The 21,312-nt window shown below is 37.5% G+C and overlaps 1 protein-coding gene across 1 annotated transcript in view; it reads left to right on the top strand.

Moving 5' to 3' along the window:
• LOC134209710 (uncharacterized) overlaps positions 1–21,312 on the top strand; it is a 44,992-nt gene that overhangs the window by 9,797 nt on the left and 13,883 nt on the right. The window contains exons 2-3 of the mRNA XM_062685721.1: positions 16,775–17,196; positions 17,252–21,284. Coding sequence (XP_062541705.1) covers positions 16,775–17,196; positions 17,252–21,284 — 4,455 coding nt within the window. The remainder of the gene's footprint in view (positions 1–16,774; positions 17,197–17,251; positions 21,285–21,312) is intronic.

The following is a 21,312-nucleotide window of genomic DNA, read 5'->3' as shown; positions in this document are numbered from 1 at the left end:
ATAAGTTTCCCAGAATTGCTAAAGAAGGAATTTCGCAAAATGTTTAATCGGGGGGGTTGATTTTTCAAAATTAAAGAGTCCAAAATTCTTAACGGAGCAATTCCTCAAAATTCTTAGTGTGGAAACTCCCGAATTCTAGGAGGAGTCTTGAGTCCCCAGAACTTCTAAAAAAGAAAAAAAAGAATCGCTGGTGGCGGAGTTCCCAGAATTTCAGAAATGAATTTTTCAGAGTTCCGAGATAAGAAATTTTTCCTAGGAAGGGTTTGCCAAAAATGTTCCTGGAGGATTTCCTGGTTTGATACCAATTATGTAAAAAGAAGCTCAAAATATGTCTAGCTCTCTTACGTGTGAAATGGCTCAATTATGGTTTTGTCATTGCCATTGTCATTGATGGCACATTACATCATGTCTATCCTCAGTTACAAAATCAGATTTCTTTAAAAACGATAGCACATCTGGCAAATTAGTGGCGTAGCGAGAAAATTTTGTTGTTGGAGAAGAGAGCTAATTCTGTATTGAGTTCGATTAAGAAACTAAAAATTATATTTCTGTCCGACTTTGTGTCCCACGTCGTTCAAATACAATGATCCAGAATCTTTTCATTTTCTAAGCTTCTCTTGAGCAAGTAAAATATCAAGCGCAACGGATCGTTTTCCAATTTTTATAATAATTAGAAAAGACTCATCCTTACACCCAACCGGCGGTTGTTAGATTTTCTAACAATTCTGTATAAGAATCTACCAAAACCTGTATAAGAACTGGGCATATCCGAAATTGTTAGATTTTTATACAAAAAATGTTAGAAAAGCTTACAAAATTGTTAGATTCTTATACAATATTTGTATAAGAATCTAGCAATTTCGCATATGCCCAGTTCTTATACAGTCCCTTCCCGATTTTGGCAACACGACCGGATTTTAATGTTGCCAAAATGGGGATGTTGCCAAAAACGGGAAAAAAATTTCATACAAAATTTCAATTTTTTTCTGTTTGCTTGATTGAAGCTAAATACTTAGAAAATGTACTACAGAGTATGTGGAGTGTGTTTAAATGATGCACGTGTATCATAATTGACATTTTTGCGATATTATTCATATCTCGGAGATTGTAGTTCAAACAAAATTTAAACAAACCCAAGATTGGTAATCAAACGATAATGTAACTAATTAGCCAATTTCATAATACAAATTGAATAATAAATAATATTAATTAAATTAACAATAGCGTCGGCCACGTCCTTACAAAAAATTTTGGTGATTAAAAAACGTTTCTATTGTAGGCAAACGTTCTTGTGGTCGGTGTGATTAGGAGTAAAGTTCTGTGCATAATTTTTGCTGAAATTATGTTAAAATTGAGCGCAAGGCATAAGACATTCCATTGTTTTAGAAAATGGTAACGGAAATTTGCATTCTGCACATTAGTCAAGCGTATTCAATGTAGTGCGAGTATGGGTTAACTACACTCGACTACAGTTCTCCATGCACTACTTTAATTTTCATAACTTTGAAAAGATGAAAGAATCCTACATCAGACTGAGGTGGGTAGCAAAGCAGATCGGACTAGTCATTAACACGTTGAAGACGAAGTAGGCTCAAAAGAAGACAACGGACATTCCCCACGAGCTTGTATCAATGGCGACAAAATCAAGGTTTTTGAAGAATTCGTGTACTTGGGCTCATTTGACCTCCGATAACGATACCAGCAGACAAATTCGGAGACGTAACGTGGCAGGAAAGCGTACGTACTTTGGACTCAAAAAACACTCCGATCGAAAATGGTTCTCTACAACGATCCGACAGGCACAAGAAGGCGAGGTGTGCAGCGATCAAGGTGGATCGATCAGGTGAAAGACGATTTACGGACCCTCCGGCCTTAGGCTGAATAAATAATAATAAAACCACATGTGCCGCATCACCAGCGATCTCATGGGAACTTCACAGGAGGTACACCACTTCTGATACTTTCAAAAACAGAACACTCGAGCAGGCATTGAAAGCGTGAGTGAGCATTGATCTACTGCAATCGTAGCATCTATAGCCAATGAGTGAACTGCCTCGCTCAGATGAATGCCAAATAACGAGTAGGGGCGATCGTTGCTGTGATAAACAATGACCAACACCGTCTAACAAGCCAACCCGTGGTGAGGTATCCATGTAAGCTACGATTTTTGCATTCGTACCCCGCTTGCTCTAGTACAATGAACCCAAAAAATTCATCCACATCATGCTTATTCACTCTTCTTTCAAGGTGATAAGATAGCCGAGAGAAAGTATCAACGCCTCCCATTCAGTATGCTAAAGTTCCAGACTCTAAGAGGTCTTCATTTTTAGAATGCTTGAATGGCTTCTTCTAATAGCGCACCGTAAGGACGCTCATTGTTGTGTTACCAAACTTCACTCAATAGGCTTCCATTGGTGAGCGTTGAAGAACATTAAACGGTGAATCATCGAACGTCCAACTTCAAAGATCTAAGGAAGCTCATAACTTGTCCCGCGGCAGAGCATCAAATTGGCTTAGATTAACCCGATTTTTTCTCACGATCTGATTTTTTTCAATGCCTTCTCGAGAGCCTTACGGTTACATGTTACCAAACTCCTACCATTACTCTTGAACTGTTGGCTAACATACTGGAATCAAAAGGCTCGTTATGCAATTGATACATCAGGAAACTGTAAAAGCCAACAGTGATGTGATATTAATCGCTAGACAAATTTGCGTTAATTTTAAGCAATAAGACTCTTTAAAATAAATTGTTGCTTATTATCTTATTATCCTAGATCACTCATGCAGTATCGGTTGCATTGTGATGCAAACAGCTGGCTTCGCTTAAAAGGTGTACTATTTACAACGGTGTAAGTCAGCGACGACAAAATCAGTGTGAATGCCAAAATATACGACATTCTACGGTGGGCTGGTTATATTGGAGTAGGGACATGAAAAACGTGAATAAAAAGCAGCAGAAAAGTTTCAATATAAATTGTTTGCAATGAGCGGTGATACGAGTGGTGATTCATTATTTCACTAAAAGCGCCCACTATTCGTACAGAGCCCAGAATACGCATATAAACCCTAATGATATTCTTTTTTGGTTTTGTTTATCCTATTACATATTATTAAAAAGGTTTTAGCCCCAAAAAGTAATAAAAAAAAAATTTCGAGGTTGTTGCCAAAATCGGGAAGAAAATGTTGCCCAAAACGGGTGTTGCCAAAATCGGGGGTAGACAAACACGGGTGTTGCCAAAATCGGAATGGGACTGTACAGGTTTTGGTAGAATCTTATACAGAATTGTTAGAAAATCTAACAACCGCCGGTTGGGTGTACCTATATAGAAACAAATATGCATCCCAGTCCATACAAGAATTGCCTGAAGTATAGACCTTGAGCTTCTTGAGAGCTGCTTCCTTTTTTATTCGTTTATGCTGAGTGTGGTCCATAGAATTGAATTGGACTTTCCACAAAAAAAAGCAAAACGAAATTCCCTACATTAAATAGAAAAAGTCTATTGCTTTGAGTAAATTTCAAGACCAACATTTGATAAAATCTAAAATTTATTCCTTCTGATTCTTCGTCAACATATATATGTGGACGAAGAATCAGAAGAAATAGAATATGGATGTTACGCCCTTTTCAAATGTTGGTCTAGGTTTCACAAAAACAAATTCAACCACTTTCCCATTACAGTTTACCCATTTCCTGGAGTTTAGGCATGAAGGTCTGCAGGCGTATGTAAACGGCTGTTATCTCTGATTCAAAATGCATAATGCGCCAGAACCAAAATTTCCTTGAGTATACGACCTATTGGCTGTTAGATCTTTTCAAAAATGGTTGACTATATAATCAAATTGGATAACCCTTAAGCAAAAAGTCAAATGCTATATGATCCAAAGCATCACTAACAGTAAGTTCATTTCCAGAAGGAACAAACAGAGCATGTTTTACTTCAAATAGAGGCTAATAGATCTTTAATTACTCGTATAGACCTCAAGGTCGCGGAAATCTGGGTTACCTGTAATGGATCACATGTTGAATGTACGTCTAATTTGATTCATGAATCACTATAAATATTGTTATACAGACCGTGCAATATTAATTTACTCGTGGAGATCTGAAAGCCTAAACTCCAGGAAATTATTGGAAGACCTGAAACGAGCTTGGAAATAACGAATTCGAAGATCAATTAAATGAAAAAGAAGAAATCTTGATAGAAATTCTTGTTGCATTCTAACAACAAAGTGACATAAAAAAAAGTTTGAGTGGACAGTTCTTTTCAGCGGCGCAGCCGAAATTTTTCAAATGTGTAAGGATTTGAATGGAATTTTTCTTTTAACAAATTGAGGGAGGAGGAAACCACCCCAGGCACTTAAATTATTTCAACGGCGCGCCCAAAATTCACCGGCGGCGCGGTCAACAAATTGCAGCGGCGCGCCGGTCAAAAATGGTGGCGGCGGCGGCGCACAGCTCTATAGCAGATTTTTTTTTCCTTGTTGGGTACATTTTCCACTGCGACCAGTTGGTTGATCTATTGTGGCAGGCCCCGTTTTAATGTTTGTGCCTTGTCAGTGTGTCATATCACTATGAATTTGAGTGACTTCCACTTGCTGATTGTAGGCATTTTCCCAATAAGGTATAACATATCTTATGAAATGTATTGCCTTACTGGGAGAAGTCATCCATACATCTGATGGTTGTATTAGTCCTTTATCGAAAAATTTGCGCCTTTTTTGGAAAAGTGCTTCACAGGTACACAATAAATGTTCCGAATCTTCCGTGTCCCTTTCACAGAAACGACAGGTATCATCTTGAACTTTACATAGTTGTTTCAAATAATATTTACTCGGGCAGTGTCCTGTTATTAAACCGCAGAAGGTATTTAAATCTTTTTTAGATAGACTGAGCAGTTTTTGAGTAACAGTTTTGTTGGGTGATATAAACCTTTTAGATTGCCTTGCTGTTATTGTTTTTTTTTCACATTTTTTCCCAGGTTTTTAGTTCCATTTTGAGGGTACATTTTGAGGCCCCACAAAATGGTTCTGGTCCTAGGAAAGTTTTTGATGATCCAAGTCTTGCTAAACAATCTGCTTTTTCGTTACCTTCAATTCCACAGTGCCCAGGTACCCAAAATAGACTTACTGAACTATTTTTAGCCACCTGGTGTAGTAATTGAATGCATTCCCAAACTAGTTTAGAAGTACATGTAAAAGATTTTAATGCTTTTAGGGCAGCTTGACTGTCACAAAATATATATATGTTTGCATTTCTATAGTTACGCTGTAAACAGACTGAGGCACATTCAATAATTGCTTGTATTTCTGCCTGAAATACAGTCGGATATTTACCCATAGATATTGATATGGTAACTCCAGGGCCTGTGACACCAGCTCCAACCCTGTCATTCATTTTGGAGCCATCTGTAAAAAAGATTACTGAACCTGGTCGAATAGTGGGCCCCCCAGATTCCCACTCAGCACGACACGTTCGAAATTATATCTCCTCTCCATCCAGTCTTCATGAGTGACTAAAGGATTGATTTTAAAATCTTTCAAAATACTAAGATGACCCCTAAGATCTCCATCAAACAGTGTTTTTGTTCTTGTCAATTTTAGTGCGTTTTTCTCAGCTTCTAGTTGTACAAATAAATGTAAGGGTAGAAGATTCAACATTGCATCTAGTGCTTTAGTAGGCGTACTACGTATAGCCCCTGTAACAGAAATTGTAGCCAATCTTTGGAGCTTTTCCAACTTCTTTTGAATGAATTTAGCTTTAGTTTTTGGCCACCAAATTAATTATGCATATGTTATTCTGGGTCTTACAATAGCCGTATAGGGGAACGGTTCGTCACTTCATCTCATAGCTCCTATTTCCATCCCATCAAAAACAAAGCAATGGAAAGGAATTGGGTTTGTTTATTATTTTTGTGATTTTTTTCAGCAGTGAGCACGCATGTTGACAAAAGGAAGCGACGAATTTGATGCCGTATTTCTTTGTTTAGCGATGAGATGGATATATGTACAGTGAGATTGAGATCGGAACAGTTCCCCTATATCCAGTGGATCATTTTTGGCTTAAGTCCCCATTTATTACCAAAGGTTTTCTTGCTTATCCATAAGGCGTTTGTGGCCTTACTCAATATTCGATCTAAGTGTGCGTTCCAGTTTAGTTTGCTATCAAGAGTAACTCCCAGATATTGAACCTTTAAACACAGCAAAATTTTTGTGTTTTCTATGAAAATATGTTATATTTCCTTTTTTGTGTAATAGGAATAATAGCAGTTTTATGAGGATTTACGGATAACCCCTCGTTTTTACACCATGCAAGAGTTAAATTTAAAGCGTATTGCATCCTATCTCTAATCACTTGTTCGAATTTACCACGTACTATAATTAATATATCATCTGCAAATCCTATTATTTCGAATCCAAGCGCTTCAAGGTTTGATAGTAGTTCGTCCACTAGTAATGACCACAATAGAGGAGAAAGCACACCCCCTTGTGGACAACCTTTTACTGTTCTAACCGTAATTGATGAATTTCCATGGCTACAAGTTATTTCCCGTTTTTCTAACATTCCAAAAACCCAATTAACTATAGACTCATCAAAGTTACGTTTGATCATCGCATTTTTCATTGAAGTATGAGAGGCATTGTCAAATGCTCCTTCAATATCAAGAAATGCAGCCAACAAAATCTCTTTGGCATCAAAAGTTTTCTCAATTTTTGTTACCAGTGTATGAAGTGCTGTTATTGTCGATTTTCCATGCTGATACGCAAATTGGTACTTATTCAATGGAATCGAAACTAGATATTTTGATTTAATGTAGTCGTCAATGATTTTTTCCATCACTTTCAACATGAATGACGAAAGACTAATAGGTCTAAAAGATTTAGGACTCTTTTTATCCTTTTTATTGGCTTTAGGAATAAATACAATTTCATCAGCTTACTCAAGCTGGCTTGAAACATTTCAGTTAAACAGGGAATCAATATTTCCTTGCTTTGTTGAATCATTTATGGACGGATTTCATCTGTACCTGGTGATTTATAAGGTTCGAATGAATGTACAGCCCATTCTACCTTTGCTTGAGTGAGGCATTCCACGGGGGCATGTCAGTCGATCCTGAGCGACCATTTCGAAAATATTTGAAACTCTGCACAGTTTTTCAATTTCATCTAAATCGTCATTTTTCGATATCAAATCTTCATATTGAGTCACGACTAACTTTTCAAAAGGGTGTATGTGAAAATGGTTCAAAAATATTTAAAAAGCTGCACAGCAAAAACGGAATGTTCGATTGTTATGATTTTTCAGCAAAGTTAGACAACTAAATGGTGATTCTTAAGAAAAGGTGCACAGTAAAAAAATTTTTTTCCTTTAAAAATATCATTTTGTCACAAAACTCAAATATCTCAAAACCCTATCTTTTTCGAACGTAATTTTTTAGGAAAACGGTCCATTATATTAGCTATCTACCATAAAAATTTAGTGATGGTAAACACATAAACAAAAAAGTACTGACATTTCAAACTTTTCAGAATTTTCACATTTAGTAAAAATTAATTAGTTTCTGTGTAAGTTATGTCGTGAATTGACGTTTGATGCAGATTTTATTGTTAAGGGACGTGATTTAAACAAGTTGTTTTCATGATATTTTGATTTAATTATTCATAGCATCTATAAGAAACTTAGACACGATCCAGTGTTGTGATCAAAAGTATTGATAGTGTCATAATTTTCATTGCACGTGACTGGCGAAAAATTCTTTTAATAGTGTTGAAACCTGTTGATAATAACGTTGATAGAAACATATCAGAAATGTTATTTTTAAGACAAAAGCTGCAAAATCAAAGATTTGTATACACGTGTACGTCTATAGTTTACCTGCAAAAAATATACCTCTTAGAGAATAGACTTTATGATCGGGAGGAAACGGGTATCTTCAACAACAACAAATGCATGATAGGTACATACCATGACAATGCTCACGAAAAAGCAAAAAAATTACTACTACTAAGGTTGTTAAAGATCTTATAGTAATTTTTTTCTTCAGTCAAACGTTGACAAAAGAGCAATCTGTATATCATCGGTTGAGCAGAGCGCAGGAAGTTCGAAAACGACAGCAACTGAGGAATTGCCAGATGTATCGACAACAACTGAGGAATTACCAGAAGTATTAAGTGCTGAGAGCCTTGCCACCGTACCATCAGCGAAATCTGTTTCAACAAATCAATCGGAAGATGAGTGTATCCAAAAGGTCAACATCGAACGCTTTAACGAGGGCATAGCTGGGATAAAAGTGACTCCGATTAAATGGAGTAAGATGGACTACGTTTATTACCCGGAGAAAAAATACCGTGAAATAAACGAAGCTGTACGAAGAAACCTCTTCAAATTAGGACCTGATGATGTGGAAAATACAGACTACGATGAGGTAATTATAAATATGAAGGAAAGGTTCTCGAATGCAGCCACGACAAGGAAAGAAAAATTATTGATTTTGTCGATGCTGCCAAGTTCGTGGTCTATTCAGGATGCCATTGATGAGTTCAAAACCAATAGAAATACAGTAAAAGAGGCAAAACAATTGAAGAATAACTGTCTTTCAACCAAAATACTAGGTCTAGTACTGCATTAACAGACGAGACAAAAGAAATAGTAGTTCAATATTTTGAAGATGATGAAGTAAGTCGAGCTATGCCTGGTCAAAAAGATTATGTATCAGTAAAAAAGATGGAAAGCGTCAAGCAATCCAAAAACGATTAATGATGACGACTTTGAAAGAAGCGTACACACGCTTCAAGGAAATTCACGATAATATTAAAATAGGTTTTTCCTCATTTGCAAGCCTTCGGCCAAGGCAATGTAAGCTTCTTTCCAATTCAGGAACACATAATGTGTGTGTGTGCACAACCCATGAGAATATTAATCTTATTTTACATAGTTTGAAAAGAATCAATTTAACAAAGGATATTAAAATGTTAACTGGCAGTCTTTTGTGTGAAAATACAACATCAAATTGCTATCTACGATCTTGTTCGGATTGTCCAGATTCTTCATCATTGGAAAATACTTTATTCGCTGAGTTTGAAGAAAAATATATTGATCAGTTATCATTTGAGCAATGGGTGACCACGGATAGGTGTGACATAGAAACTATTGTAAAACCTGTAGATGACTTTGTGTCATATTTTGCTTGAAATTAGAAAGTTTAATCCCTCACGATTTCATTAAAACAGAACAATCCAGCTTTTTAAAAATACGAAAAATACATTACAAAATGGTGAATTTTAGTCATTTGTGATTTTTCTGAAAATTACAGCTTTGTATTGCAAGATGAAGTGCAGTCCCATCACTGGAACGTACAACAAGCTACAATTCATCCATTCGTTATTTATTTTAATGGAAGTACGCAAATTGAACACTTAAGTTTTATTATAATTTCCGAAGATTTAAGACACGATTCAGTATCCGTAAACTTGTTTATTGAAAAAATGATTAACTTTTTACGCGTTGATAAGCATAAAGAAGTCAAAAAGATATATTTCATGTCTCATGGAGCAGCGTCGCAGTACAAAATCGTAAGAATTTTCGAGCCTATGTCAATTTAAATCAATGTACGGAATTGATGCAGAATGGCATTTTTGCTACATCACATGGCAAAGGTCCTTGTGATGCTATTGGAGGAACAATAAAGCGCATGGCCACAAGAGCAAGTTTAGCCAAAGAACGTGAGCATCCAATTAAAACTGCGAAAGAACTTTTTGATTGGGCAAATCGTAGAAAAGAAAAAGATTTAACCAAATTATCATTTTGTTTTACTACTACTGAAGAGTACGAAATAAAGGCTTCAGAGCTCAGCGAGCAATTTAATAACGCGAAAACGATCCAAGGAACCCAAAAATTTCACTGTTTCATTCCATTGTCGGAAAATAAAGTTAAAGCAAAACTATACTCAAACTGTGCTGATAATAATTCAAAAGTGTTCGATATTTTAAAAAAATTGAATAAAAATAAATAAAAAATAAGTATTAATAAACTGTTTTCATGATACCATAACCCATACCAAAATTCAAACCCAAAACTCTTAGAGTTTCTATAACAACATTGTGTAACTGCCACATTTAATTTAATACTTAGGATAATATTAATTCATTTTTATTTATTTATACATATAATATTTATACATATAATATACATAATATCGATGAATACATAAATATGGAATATCATACAAACAACTTGTTTAACTCACGCAAGGCCCTTAACAATAAAATCAGCATCAAACTGCGATTCTTGAAAAAAATACAAGGAAATTTTTTTGTTCACTATATGTGAAAATTGTGAAATGTTTGAAATGTCATAACCTTTTTGTTTATTAGTTTACCATCACCAAATTTTATGGTAGATAGCTAATATAATGGACCGTTTTCCCTAAAAAATTACGTTCGAAAAAGATAGGGTTTTGAGATATTTGAGTTTTGTGACAAAATGATATTTTTAAAGGCAAAAAAATTTTTTTTACTGTGCACATTTTCTTAAGAATCACCATTTAGTTGTCTAACTTTGCTGAAAAAATCATAACAATCGAATATTCCGTTTTTGCTGTGCAGCTTTTAAATATTTTTGAACCATTTTCACATACACCCTTTTGAAAAGTTAGTCGTGACTCAATATGAAGATTTGATATCGAAAAATGACGATTTAGATGAAATTGAAAAACTGTGCAAAGTTTCAACTCAATAGAAAATCATGAATTAAAAATTTTCTTAAATGTTGATGCTGTTGCTTGGAATCGCTCAGTAAAAATACGACCTGCTAGATCTTGCATATCTGCCCTGGCCTTTTGCTGCGTAATGCTTTCCGCAATTTCATCAGCTTCCCCAAATATTCTTGACCTGGTCTTTCCTTGCCCAGTATGAACACTCTTGGTAGTCGTTTCTTCACTCAAAACCGATAGAGATCCTGGGAGGTGTACCTGCATCATTAAATTCAAATTTTCTGTTGCGTTAGAAGTAAAACATCCATTATTATTTTTGAGGGTACCAAGACCATTACAATGATCTTTCGATAAAACTTTCTGTAACCTAGCTGCTACTGGAGTACTTTCAATATTTTCACAGGTATGTCTCCAGTTTTTGCGTTTTGATTTTCGTAACTCTGTATTATACGAAGTAAGAGCTTTTTTATAGTCATCCCACTGTAAAGTACGCTTAGTCTATCCGTTGATCGTTCTTTAATTGGGCAGCTGTTATTGAAGGCATGAATTATTCTATTCTTAACTTGATTAGCTGTATTTTCAAGATCCTCACATGTATTGATAGAGTTTTCATGAAAACTTCCTCCGGCCTCAAGGTTTATATAGAAGAGCTCCCAGTTTGTTTTCCTGGGATCTCTAAAAGTCTCTTTAATGATATCTCGCTTAACTTTTCAAAAGGTCCTAAGTAACATTTTTTTCATGATTTAATTTGAGTATTGCAATCAACAGATTAACATGAAATACGTTGATTGCATTATTCAAATTAAATCATGAAAAAAATGTTACTTAGGACCAGTGTTGTAAAATGTCATTTGCATTCGTTTGTATAATTTTCCCAGAACTTTTTTCAGAAGGTAGCTATCAATTCATGTTGTATGACGAACTTATAGCGGTTAAATGGGCCTACAACTTTGTCTAACGAGACTTTGCTGTAAATATGTAATCTGGGGCGTGGGAGGCAAAATGTCATTCAAATGACATTATGTCAAATGACACGTGACATTTTGGAGAGTTTTCACTCTCCAGCCTTTGATTTTATACTTAGAGCAATGTACCCTTGGACAAAAATATAACCCTACTCAAGCGTTATGAGTACATTCAAAATTATGGAAGAAATTTTGCTTCTAAAGAAAGTTATGAACAAATTAGTCAAATGACATGCAGATGCATTTTACAAGCCTGCTTAGGACCTTGTGAAAAGTTAAGCGAGATATCATTTATTTTATATTCGAATAGTATATGCTTATGATCAGATAACGATATTTCATCGTAAACGTGCCAATTCTGTATTTTTTCTGAGATTGTATTACTACAAATTGTTAAATCCAATATTTCTTGTCTTATAGAATTCATGAATGTAAAATTATCACCTTGATTACAAATATCGACGTTATGTGAAGTTAGATACTCTAATAAACACTCACCTCTTGCGTTGATATCAGTGCTGTTCCAAACAGTGTGATGCGCATTTACATCGCAGCCAATAATAAGGCTTGTTCGCGACAAAATCTGGACACATAACTTTAAGAATAAAAATAAACTGCTTTTGGTTTATTTCGGTACGTTTTTCACTTCAAATGGCTTCATTCCTTATCGATGCTTCGAGGTATGCACGAAACTTGGTGACATTTGAATTTTCTAAGAAATAATACGTGCCGAATGATTTGACATCCTCAGTAGAATCTGTTTCGAGCTCGTATCCTTCTGGTGGCTCATAAAATCCATTTTTGATCCACTCTCTGATGTTTTAGATATTGTCAAACAAGCATCGACATATTTTAAAACGCTTTGAGCAGTGTTCACATGAAAACAAAATGTTTTTAGTCAGTTTCTGGATCGAGAGACCCGAATTTCAATGGCGACTGCACACAATTCTTTCCGAACCTACAATTTCTTCGACGCTATTTTTCACTAAAAACTTGTAACACTTATAAGAAATATATTTTCAGAAAGTACACACACACATTCATCAATCTACGAAATATTTCACTTGTTGATGTTCTATTTCAAAAGTTATACGTGTTTAAAGGTGTCCAGATTTTGTCGCGTACAAGCCTTAAATGATTTATTCCTCGTTTTGCAGAAGGTCACGAATGATGAAACTTCAGGGGGAGGGACATTGTCTGCGTCCCCTGGAAAATATGCAGACGCTATGTAAATCTACGTAAATCTCTATAGCAGATACCTTACTGCATAACTGGTATCAAATAGGTTTTTCGAGAAAAAATCCTACTTTCGAGAAAACCCACGATAGATGTCTTCCGTCATACAAATATCTGGCGGTTAACTCATGATCACTATTCACGTAATACGATAGCTCCTGGATGTTGGCAACGACGGGTAGGAAATCAGCCACTGGGTCGTATGAATAAAAAGTAGCAAAACTCAACGCTTGTAGTATCTACTCAAAAATAAAGTCCACAGAGAAAACTACATGTTTGATATGAATAAAAACATTTTCGAACTTATGGCATATGCTACATTCGAACTTAGCCTTTACTACACTGAACCCAAACCTCCTCCTAAAATCTACTGAAATATCTTTCACCCTTATTTAAAAATGACTACTTCAAAAAACGCATGAAAATCTTAAGTGAATGATGTTTCCACGAAAAAGATTTAGAAACTCATTCAGAGACCTGCTGATTTTCATACCAGTGTAAAATAATACGTCAGTCGATGAGAGGTTGGAATTCCATCGAAAGAAAATCATCCACTTATCGGATGACAAACGATTAAGTTGGTCCCTAAAACGCAAATCATACAATTTTCGAAGGGTGCCGAGCGTGTCTTTTTGTGCGTGGCACATCTTTTTTCGTCTCGTTTTCTTTCGTCAATTGTTCTGTACTGTTGAACAGAAAAACTGAAGAATTCGTATTCGTGAAAAATAACTTCAAAGCATAGGGGGGTCCCGTAGCGTAGTTGGCTACACGTCTCACAAGCGAATGGTCATGGGTTCGATTTCCAGCCCCTCTACCAAAATCTCGTCAGTCGCCGGATGCGCAGCCTTATACGGTGGCGTATTGGGAACGCCCTTGCCGTTACGACTGCCTGATGACGACTGATAATTTGTTCTTCTCAGGCATTCCTCCAATGTACCCGGATAAAATGGTAACCGAACAATGCGCAACGTTCATTGAATTCACGACACGGACAAATGGACACAATGGACTCACGGTGAGATGGACCAGCAACGACAACAACAATGAATAATGGAAAATCTAAAAATAGATTCTGTGTGGATTCTGGCAGCAGAATACCACAGTAGATCACGGCACAGTAGCGGTTAGGTAACACAGAGTGCCTATCAAATAAATAAAGGAATATAAAAAAAAAAACTTCAAAGCATTTGCTGTTATTTGTAACAAAAAATGTGTGGTGAGTATTAGCAGCGCAAGATCTTGCATTATACTGTGTTAAATATTAAAATGGATATTCTTTTGAAATTGTATGTTCAGGATTGGATCAAGCTGTTGCAATGGCATCGGTTCGTAGCAGCGTTAATCGAATGGACCGGCTTAGCATCATGACGCGATTTCGGCTTGAAGCACCATTTACAGATCGATTCACGGTTAAGAAACTTATTGTGGACAGAAATTGCTGGTTACCAACCGGATTTGCTCTGTTTACGTATCGTAACTCCGAGTTCTATAGCGGACGCTCAGACGAATCATCTCACAAAATATCAAGCAGCAGCTTAGAAAGCAGACCACCAAGATGAGAGCAGCATTAATTACTCATGGTTAAGATAATTATAAATAATAAAACTAAATAGTTACATTATTAAATAGTTTGTTTAAATTCAAATCTATCTTTATATACGGTCCTAAATAAATTCAATTCGCATATCAATTCCCTCATCATTCACTGTACTAATGCAACTGCTTTCTTTATTAGTAGATTTTTCATTCAAAATTCAATAAGAATCTCTTTCCAGTATGGTATGATTGTTAACCGAATGATGTCATTTCATGTTGAGCTAGACCGTATGATCATCATCCGAATCGCAAATGAATATCGTTAAAGGGCGGAGGCGTATCAGATTACATTCACCAGAAGGATTATATTTTGGTTCAGTGTACAGTTTACTACCATTTACTACACGGAGAAACGTCAAAACAAAATAAAACCCCATGATGACTATGACGATTTCATCATTTTTTTGCTGCTAATCAACAAAAGACATGTCTGTTTTGTTTGTTTTCCTTAAATTGGACTTCTATTTTCAAGAACAAAGACGATTTGCTTCGATTCTGATGAATAATCTGCATTTGAAACATGAGTAGCAACGTCTTGAGCAGACTACAATAAATCAGTAGTAAACTCTTCTTTTATTCATACCGAATCAGTTGTTTGTAGTATGTTCGAAATATGTAGTGTAGTAAAGTCTCTTTTATTCATATGAACATGTTCCACAAGTGACGTTTACTACTGAAAATGTAGTAAAGTTGAACTTACTACTTTTTATTCATACGACCCACTGTTTAATTTATAATTCATTTTACACCCTGTATCCGAGTCTTCTCCCCATAAGACGTAGTTTAGGGGAAGGAGGGGCAAAATGCCATAGCTAAGTATAGACTGCTTTTATGCCTTAGCCATAACTCACTCAGGCAAATTGACTATCGAATATCATAATGCTGCCTTTTGGAAATTTGCCACAAGTTTTGAGCTTGAAATTCAAAAGGACTCATTATGAATTAGATTTTCGTGGTCAATACAAAACATAACATTTTCCTAAGGCTCATTTATGAAATAATTATGAAGCATTATGAACGCTGTACGCTAGACATTAATTAATCCATAACCCTACCTTATGAATTGCGGATGTAATATTCGGAGGCCATAATCGTGCCTTATGAACTTCGTAATTTGTATATAGAATCTTAATCAATTCATAATGCAGATCTATGAATTTATCATTGGGTTTTACTGTATAAATATGCATTCATTATGCTGCATTATGAATTTCTAATTCGTGTATAATGGAATTTTTCTTCAATGTGCTTAACGTAAAAAGTAATTACAGATTCTGATTCATTCAGGCATACATGCATTCATTTCAAACTCGTTTTTTGGTTGCATCATGGCATCGAGGGGGTACATGAACAAATATGTGGTGTCAAACGCGTTCCAAAATGTCTTCGAGTCGTTGATTGCATTTACTTATAACTATTCATATTCGAATTAAAACAGTTTTTTTTTTGTATATATATTCAGTGTAAACTTCATATTTCACCCTTGACACTTTTGAACACTTTAACTTAATCTTTGTTTCAAACCACCTCGATGTAAAACGCAACCGCACGACTTGAAATGCTTTACAATATGGGAGCGCATGGCTCTCTTGACTGAAACGCGTTCCCTATCCGATTAAGATGCATGATGCCTTTCATAAGATGCCTTACGATTTCCTTCAAACCAGTTGTGAACGAACTACCAAAAAGTGTCTTATGAAATTCATCATTTGAAATGAATGGACTACATACGTCCCATAATGAAATTTGAAGAGCTCCCAATGAAAAGCATGGGTGACTTATGGTTCAACGATTCTCAAAAATCTTATACCTTCATAATTTATGCCTTATGTAATTCGTATGTTCATTTGCCTGAGTGATATTTTCATGGGTGTTTCTAGCTCATGCAACAAAACGCCTTTTAGCCTACCTACCTCTTAGGGAACAACGCACCACGCGTCGGCGAATCAGCATTCTGGTATGGACAGTGCGTGGAGACGCTTAGTACATTGTAGGTTAGTTCTTCTAGGGCGTTTTGCCTCGCCGAAATGTTAGATGTTTCATCAAAATGTGGAAACGTCTAGTTTTGTTTAGGCTTTGTTTAGGTTTGTTTAGGCTTTTTAGGTTTGTGGGGATATATATAAGTGAATACCAGAAAGTCGTTTTGCCCCTGGGGGGCGTTTTGGGGCCTCTTCCTCTAAGTAAAAAAAATCTTTTTTGTGGGGATATTCAGTGCAAATAATCAACCACTTTGCTTTTAGTCATGTCAACATTTATTCGTTACAGATTGCACATCCCTCACATTCGACTTCAGCCGTAATTCTATACTGCTAGGAGAAATCTCAGCAACAGCAATAAATGAGCCAATTGCAGACCACGAAGTGAGTTACGTGGAATCCGTCATTGCATCGACATGGGACGGGTACAATCTCTACCTCACCGCATACCTCAACACTACACAGGATCCTACGAGACTAATAGTGGCAACAGATGAAAACTTCGCTAACTTCCCAATTGAGGAAACCCTTCCTGAGCTCAGAGCACAATTGGAGTTTTCTTGTGCTTCAGGAACCAAAAAGACCATTCGAATCCAAGTGACGATTCGGAACGAAAACCTCTATGCACCTACTTTTGAGCTGAACGAGTACATCATCCAGCTGCCATTGCCGTTACCTAAGAACTTTGATCTGACGCAGTATGTCAATAACGTAAGTTATAGAAGTTGAATTTTTGAGATTTTGTTAATCCATATTTAATTTCCAGGGAAGTGGAATTATTGCCCACGACTACGATTTAACCGACAACGAAGTAGACTTCGCGATCGCCGATAACGAATATTTCCAAGTGGAGCAAGTGATTGGAGCATCGGCAAAGGAGTTTATAGCAAGAATCAGGACGACACAAACGATAATACGTCTAGACACGCTTGATTTGGAATTAACTGGAACTGATCAAGGAGATCCGCCAAGGTCAGGTGTAACTCATCTTAAAATTTCCGGCGATCCCTTAGTTACGTACATCGAACCACCCCATTTTGTGGAGTCACTCTATCGAAGCTTGTACAAACGCACTGAGCCGTTCGTTCCCGTCGAAATTGGCCTCACCAGCGGAACATACGATGGCACAGTTAGCTTCGAACTCAGTGGACTGAATGCCGATCATTTTACACTCACCGAAAAATCGGACAAAAGTGGAGCTACCATCGGGTTGAGGTCGGACGTAGACATTGCAGAAACGATCAGTATTCTGACGGTTCAAATTACCGCAAGCAGAAATGGTACCGACTCGGACGGTCGAACTGCGGTCGTTGTGGAAGTGGAACAGGAAGTGAAAATACTTCCCGCTTTTGAGCAGGTTGTTTACAGTGGGACGATTGACCAGGAGAAGGTTATTACACTAGGAGATCCCGTTAAGTTAGTAGCGGAAAGCATTGTAGGGGGAGTTAACGTAACTTTGGGAGGTGAAAATGCTGAGTATTTTGATTATGTAAACGCCGATGGAACGATCACTCTTAGGACTACGGACAAGTTGACCGAGGAGGTACTGAGTACGAAGTTTTACTTTCACATTACTGTGGAAGCCTCCAGATTGGATGTTGGGAGCAGCGTGGCCTTCGTTATTCTGGAAGTGCTGGCGGAAGATGAAGTCGTTCCTAGGTTTGAGCAACTGTACTACGAGGGAACTATTACCGAGGAAGGAGTTTCGACAATACCTGAAATAATTATTGTAGCAAATACTTTTGTTGATGGGTTAACCATCACAAGGGCTAGCGACGAGGAACTGTTCATTTTAAACCAAGTGGAGAATAAAGCTACCCTGGTTGCGAATAATATCACGGAGGCACATCTTAACGGTAAAATATATCTTTTGGAAAGAATAACGGCCGTAGTGGAAAGCCAAGTGGTGGCTGAAACAATAATCATAATCAGCATTATAAGACCAAACATCATCGTTCCAGTATTCGAAAACAACTACATCGAAGGTCAACTAACCGAAGCAAACCTACAGTTAACACCAATTACAGTTGTTATCGACGCTAGTACTCATAACGGAGACACAAATGTGACTCTTCACGACTCAAACGATCTATTCGAGCTGGTCCGATCCACGATCGAAAATGAATACATCCTCAATTTACGCACTGAACCGCAGCTTCCGACAACTTCGCATATCACTGCCATCATTGAAGCCGTTAACCCTAAGTCAGCTACCGCAGTTTGCTTCGTATCAATTGAAATAATCCGCGAACCTTTGATTGCACCAGCATTCGAGGAAGTACTCTATGAAAGTATCATCAACCAAAACGGGATCTTACAAGAACTCACACTTAGACTGAAACCGGGAACTTACGACGACTCTATTGACATCAACCTTATCGGTGCCGATGCGGAACTCTTCCAATGGCACAAGTTGGAAAACAACGATATTCAAATCACCCTCAACGAATCGACGACCGGTGAGGATCTGGAAAATCGCAACAACCTTCGTTTCAGTGTTCAAGCTGTAACATCTGCCTCTCTGGAAGCTACAGTTCCCGTAATAGTATTCATCGAGGTGGCTGAAGTTCAAATTCCTCGCTTTGAAAAAGCGTTGTACAAATCGACCATCAGCTCTGACCTAACGTTGGTCCCATTTGAAGCGATTCTGTTGGAAGATGGTACCGGTGCCGAAGGCTTGGGACTGCAGATCCTGCAGAACAATTCGGATTTGTTCACAGTCGAGCTGGAAGAAGGCAAACGAATTGAGATTAGTTTGACAAATGAGTTAACTCCAGAAGACTTGGAAGAATTCGATAGATTTGAATTTGTGATTCAAGTTACAAATCCGGGGGTTGGATCAGCTTCCACCACGATTGTCATCGATGTTGAGCGGAGTATCATTATTGTGCCGGAATTTACTCAGGTTGCCTACCATGGCACACTCCAAGAAGGCTCACGAGACATGGTATTCACGGAAAACATAACTCTGCAATCTGAAACCATAGCTAGTGGCGTGAAGTACGAAGTCTTGAGCGGCGACTACTCGTTAGTTAAATTTGCTGAAAATGAAGATGCCAGCTTGAAGTTCTTGCTCGAAGATGATGTCACTGTTGAACAATTGAAAAGTTATGATCAAATTAATTTTGTTGTTCAAGCTGTAAACCCTGGAAGCATAGCTGCTTTGGCCAGCATAGTTGTCCAAATCATTCGACCGACGCGACCCATTTTTACCAAGTCTTCATTCAGCGGAGTTCTGACCGAAGGTCTGTCCGGCGTCGATCTCGCCTCAGATCCAATTCAATTCGAAGAAGGAACTCTGTTGGAGGGAATCGTTTTTCGACTCACTGAAGGAGCATCGGCCTTTTTCCACGCTTCCATTAGTCCTGAAAATATTATTCAACTATCGCTTGATTCCGAGGTTTCTTGGTCTCAAATTCGTTCCAGTTCATATCTTTCCTTCAAAATGACGGCGACGAACCCCGGATCCGACTCTAGCACTTCAACCATAATCATTAACGTCGTAAACACTCCAGTCCCTACGCCTACCTTCACGAAGTCTTTTTATCGAGGTTCGTTGCAGAAAGGAGTCCGCGATGTATCCTTCTCCGCCAGTGAAGTCATCACCGTCGACTCCGAAACAATTACCTCCACCTTCACGTTCCACGCAATCGATGATGATGCCGCCCTGTTCGACGTCACTCGCGATGAAAATAAATTCAAGGTAGCTCTCAATTCGACCGTAGAGGATCAGACGATCGATGGTCGTGACGTTCTTAGCTTCGCGGTCGAAGCCAACAACGAGTACGGGGAAACGGCCCGAGCCACTGTCATCGTGAGCATCCAACTGGATGAGATTGTTACTCCGGTCTTCTCGAAGTCGATATACCAGGGATCAATCAAAGAACGAACCACTGATGTGTTGTTCTCGACGGAAATCAGCTTGCAGGAGCAAACATCGAGCAGCAATACAGATGTGGGCTTGATTGACGGTGAAGCCGATTGGTTTACTGCTGTTTACGAAGACTCAAAGGTAAACATCGTCGTGAATGAAGAGAACGCGATCAACTGGGACGAGATTGGTGATCGGACATTTTTGAGTTTCGTTCTGCAAGCTACAAATCCGGGTAGCATAATTGCTTCGGCTTTTGTAACGTTGGATATTGAAAGAGAGTTGATTGTAATTCCAAGATTTAAGTCGTCTTCATTCCAAGGGGTTCGATTGGAAGGATCCCGTGACGTGCAGTTCGCTGAGGGGGGATCAATCGAATTCGTAGCTGGAAGTTTAGTAGCAGGATTCCATTTAGAGTTAACCGGATACGATTCCAATCTATTCGACTTTGTCCAGAATGGACATCAGGTGAGTATCTCATTGAAAGAAGATGCTCAGGAGGAAAATTTTAAGGATCGAACCTATCTTCGGTTTGATGTGGCGGTGAACAACCCGGGAAGTGAAACAGCTGTGGCAAATGTTTTGGTAGATTTGCAATGGAATAGCACCTCAGTGATTGCCCCACTGTTTGAGAAGTTGTTGTACCAAGGTTCGATTGGACTTGATCTTCAACTTAAATTAGATGATGGTATAGTTATCAAAGAGGAAACTTATACTGATGATGTTCAGTACGAGATTACTGAATCGAATAGTGACCTTCTAGAGGTTGAAAAAGAAAATCGCGTAGTTGTGGTAAAGTTAGCCAAAACAATTTCTGAAGAAGATTTAAAAGATTTTAGCAGCCTTCATGTCACTATAAGAGCATTTAATGCTCAAGGACAAGACAGTATCTGCTTCCTTTCTGTTGCGGTACTTACCGATGGCGAAGGTAAAAGTTAAAATACAAACTATTTCTA

The sequence above is a fragment of the Armigeres subalbatus genome, chromosome 2 (genome assembly GCF_024139115.2).
Source record: "Armigeres subalbatus isolate Guangzhou_Male chromosome 2, GZ_Asu_2, whole genome shotgun sequence".
Classification (NCBI taxonomy): Eukaryota; Metazoa; Arthropoda; class Insecta; order Diptera; family Culicidae; genus Armigeres; species Armigeres subalbatus.
Note: the sequence above shows the minus strand (reverse complement) of the source record. Positions and strands in the feature narration are given on the sequence as shown.